At 30.1% G+C, this 4,636-nt stretch overlaps 1 protein-coding gene across 1 annotated transcript; it reads left to right on the top strand.

Annotated features, from left to right (window-relative positions):
- On the top strand, positions 1–2,072 carry LOC131657237 (inactive protein RESTRICTED TEV MOVEMENT 2-like). Its single transcript, XM_058926699.1, has 2 exons — positions 1–242; positions 874–2,072. Exons 1-2 carry the CDS (start codon positions 113–115, stop codon positions 1,998–2,000), a joined length of 1,257 nt encoding a protein of 418 aa, XP_058782682.1. The 5' UTR covers positions 1–112; the 3' UTR covers positions 2,001–2,072.
- Positions 2,073–4,636: the final 2,564 nt, after the last annotated feature.

Genomic DNA, 4,636 nt, shown 5'->3' with positions numbered 1-4,636 from the left:
GAAAACTGTGCCACAAATCACAATGTAAAAATCACATATATATGATCTTATATCCAAATATTGTTCATTCAAAACTTATACAACAAATCAATAATAGCAATAATTAAGGACCATGGCTATGAGGTCAAGAACACCTATTCCTAGAGCAAAACCTTCCACTAATCCTGTCTATGAAACTTTCAAACCCATGTCAGAGTTAAAGGAAAATGAACAAGAATACTTTCTTCATATTTACCTTCCTGGTGAGTACATATTACCCCTTTTATTAGTTTTTTTTTTTAATTTTTTAATTTTAAGTTTCTTATTTTTTTTGTATCCAATAAGGTCCATTTAAAAAAAAATGAATCAAATAATAAAGTAATATTAATTTTTATTAGTACATTTTATTTTGAAATTGACCTTTATACAAGTAAATTATATTAAATGTTCTTGAAAATATTGTCATGCACTAACAAATAAAATATAATTGATTCACACAATTAAACATTGATTATGAATTTTTATATTAAAATTTAAAAAATTAAGACTATTTTGAAATTATTTTATTTATAATTAAATTTTAAAAGATTATAAATATTTTGAAAATATTTTATTTATGATTGACTAGCGTCGAGACGGATCCGTTCTTTTTAGACTAAAAGTGACACTTATTTTGAAATAAATAATTTTTTACAAATGTGATATTTATTTTGAAACAGAGAAAATAGCAGCGATTGAACTTGATATATCTAAATTTATAATATACATTGCGCATTTGTGATAGAATTCATATAAGTAGATATAAATTGCATGATTTCATGGTTGTGACATATATCTCAAGGTGAAATTAATAAAAATTGAAGAATCATATTATTCTCTTTTTTGTTCTACAAGGTTTTATAAAGGAGAGAATAAGTATCAAATATGTGGCACTTTCTCGAACCCTATGGATTATAGGACAAAGACAAATAGTTGGTAGCAACAAATGGAGCCAATTTGATCAATCATATCCTGTTCCTGAAAATTGTGAGGTTGAGAAACTTGAAGGCAAGTTTGAAAATGGAACTCTCATTGTTGCAATGCCAAAAAAATTCCCATCACTTAAATCACCACAAGTTGAAACTCCCAAAGAAAAATTTGTAGCAAGTCCTAGAACACCTAAGGGAACCAATATTCCTTCAAAAAATGCAACAAATAGAGTAATGGAAGAATCTACTAGAGACAAGAAAGTTCCTTCATCACCAAGTAATCTTTCAAAAGGGTTAAATGATTTGAGTAAGTTGAAGGAACAAAAGGGTGTTCAACAAGAAAGTTTTACAACTCAAAGTCCTAAGGGAAAATTGAAAGCTTTGGAACCCTATAATGTGGAGTCTTCTAGACCTAAAGTTTTGGATGAGGAAAATAATGTGTTACTAAAAGTAAAAACCAATGCAATAGGTGCAAAGGGTCAAAAGGGTCAAGAGGAAGTTGAGTCAATATCAAAATTTAAAATGGATTCTACAAAGCAAGTAGATGATGAAAAAATTAAAGAGGAAATTAGGAAAAGGGACATATTAGAACAAGTAAAAAAACAATTGCGCGAGGAGGAGGGAAAGAATGAGAAGAAAAATGTCGCAAATAAGGAGATTGAAGACGACGATAAGAAGACTTATGAGTCAAGCAAGATGGATCAAAGATATGTTGATCATAATACGTTTTTAGAAGGAAAAGAAATTAGGCCAAGAAAAGAGTCACCAAAGGAAGAAGAATCTTTTGATCCAAAAGATGCAAAGAAGGAAAGTGTTACTAATAGTTTTGACAAAGCAAAGATGGATAAGGAGGATTATGAAATTAATGCAAAAGAGAATGGAATCTTTAAAGAAGTGACAAATTCAGCTTCTCAAGTTGTTAAGAAAATAGGAGAAGGAAAATTGGATGAGAAGGAAAAGCCTTTAGTTGTAAATATGGGTGCTGCAATTTTAGTTATTGTAGCACTTGGATCTTATGTAACTTATAAGTTTGGCTCTTCTAGCAAAAACTAGGACTTGTTTGCTTCAAATCATCAAATTAAGTTCTTTGTTGAAGTATAATTCAAATGCATAATATAAACTAAATCATATTTGTTAGTTTTTTTTTTTTAATTTTATATATTTATTTATTAGTAAATATGGGAGCTAGAAGATTTACACCCTGCCAATAATATAATTGTTTTGGAAATAGTAAATTCCAATGAAGAAATAGTAAATTCATTGATTGAGAAAGAAGATAAATTTTCCACGGTAGAGACCCTTTCTATTGTGAAGGCAGGTTCCTTTGGTTGAGCTAAAACAATTTCATCTGTCAAGATTGTTTGCGTTACTCACATGCTCAACAAATTTATGATATTTTATTTTTTATTTTCAATTTCTCTCTCTTCACACTCACAAAATTGGAGCTGGAATGTTGTGGGCAGTAGAGGATCTAATTCCTCGTTGCTTGGATATATAAGTTCTTTTATTTTTCTTTTCACTTACAATTTCTAGCAATAATATGCTAAAATTAAATACATCCGATTTTATGGAGAATAGCCCATCCATAGCATATTCTGAAGCCATGTAACCAATGTAATATCCACAAACGAGTTAATATGGATTTAAAAAAAATACCAATGACTTTAACATATTAATAAACATATTTCTAAGTCCCAACTACTCTCCCTCAACTTGATCCTCTCCACAAATTTTTGCCAAGCCAAAATCTAAATTTTTTGTATTCATATTATATTGTCTAACAAAATATTACTTGGTTTTAGATTTCTATGTATGGTCCTTAATCTAGAATCTTGATGCAAATAAAGAAGTCCATGAGCAATTCCACATATGATGTTAAAACGCTCCGACCAATCTAGAAGCTTCTTTTGAGTTGGATCTATTAAGAATATTTGCTTTATTGATTAGTCTTCAGGAAAATATATTAATAATATATCTTAATACTATAATAATGGCCGATCTTAATAGATATACTAACCAAAAAGAAAAGAATCCAACCTTTTGTTGGGTATATATTCATAGATAAGTATTATCTCTTTGAATACAACAACAAAGAATTTTGACAAAGTTTCAGTGTTGAAGTTTCGAACATGATATAACTTCATTTTAAAATTCTTTCGTTCCTTATTTAAAACTCCCTAAAAGCCTTTTAACGACAACTTCTTGTTTTCCTAGAAAAAGTATACCCTAAATTTTATAGTTAAAAAATGTTAGAAATGAGACTCAAGTGTTTTCTCATATATCTATAATCTATAATATAAGAAAAGTAATGATTCTGGAAAATTTAATTTTAACCTTGCTTATATTTTTGCCAAATCATAAATTTGAGGGAAATTTGTGTCTAAGCAAACCAATTCTTGACCAAATATTAGGTTTGGTTACAACTCAAACACCATTTACCTCAAATTTGCATTGTAACAGTTTTAATAATATCTATAATATAAGAAAATTTGATGTTCTGGAATTCCTAATAATACCCTTTTGCTATCTTAGTCTAAATTAATATTTTGAGGGTAAAAAACATCTTTTCTTGGTTTATTCAAATGACCCTTTTGTTTTTGAAAAGTAAACCATTTTGAAACTGGTTCTCTCTCTTCCTAAAAAATATGACTTGTTCTCTGCTTCATTGTGAAACCCTGCTATGACTACCAAACTCACACACAAAGTCTCTTTTTTCACTTTTTCCACCTTCCAAATCCGCATCAATAACTCCATTTCTCCTAAAAGCTGAACACTAATTCCTGTTGAACATGGCAAGACTGTTTGAAGAAGTGAAGAACATCAATGACACCAAGGAAATAAGAAAGATTGCAGTGAGAGTACATCACAAGTGGGTTGTTGTCTCAATGAGTAAGGAACATTTTGAGATGATTTTGATTGATAAACAAGTAAGTATTTCTGCAAAAATATGAACTTCGTGTTTAGGTTTATACTTTTACAATTTTTAGGGTTTACATATTTTGGTTTCAATGCCTCCGATGGTTGTGTTGTATATTTAGGGTTTGGAATTCTAATGTTATGCATTAATATTTTGCTTTCCATAACTTCCATTGTTGTGTTAAGTATTTACGGTTTGGATTTGTGATGTCATATTTTAATTCGTGACCTGGTTTTTTTCGTTGTTTTCATTTTTCATGTTACTTTGCATTGCTAATGGTTTAATTTTGTATTCGGATTTGATACAGTTCTGAAGCAGTGCCAAAGAGTGATTCACTGCTTGGAGGCTGTTGTTCGAAGACGAATTGGTGAGGTACTCGCCCTATTCAAAATTAAATCTGTAATAATTTGTTGTTGCATTTTTTGCACTGTTAAGATCTGCACACTTGAAGCAACGACTTTAGGTATGCATTAGGCACTGTTTGGCGGCACCAAGTAATATCTTTTTGTCGCAACCTTTTTCGCCGCAACGGACTATTTTTTTAAAATCTTACACATGGCCATTTCCATAAATCCTCTTTATCATAAGTTATGTATTGTTTTTGTGTAGGTGTGGGATGTGAGAATCTGGAAGATTTGATCCTCCAATGCTTCATAGGTAATATTTAATGCTCAAGAACTGAGGTGCAGTTGCAACTTGCGATATAGCAATATTTAATGCTCAATATGCTACAAGTTTGGACCGTTTCCCCCGACTTTTGTTTCGTTTTTTG

This window comes from Vicia villosa, linkage group LG3 (assembly GCF_029867415.1).
Source record: "Vicia villosa cultivar HV-30 ecotype Madison, WI linkage group LG3, Vvil1.0, whole genome shotgun sequence".
Taxonomy (NCBI): domain Eukaryota; kingdom Viridiplantae; phylum Streptophyta; class Magnoliopsida; order Fabales; family Fabaceae; genus Vicia; species Vicia villosa.
This window is presented reverse-complemented; position numbering and strand designations above follow the sequence as displayed.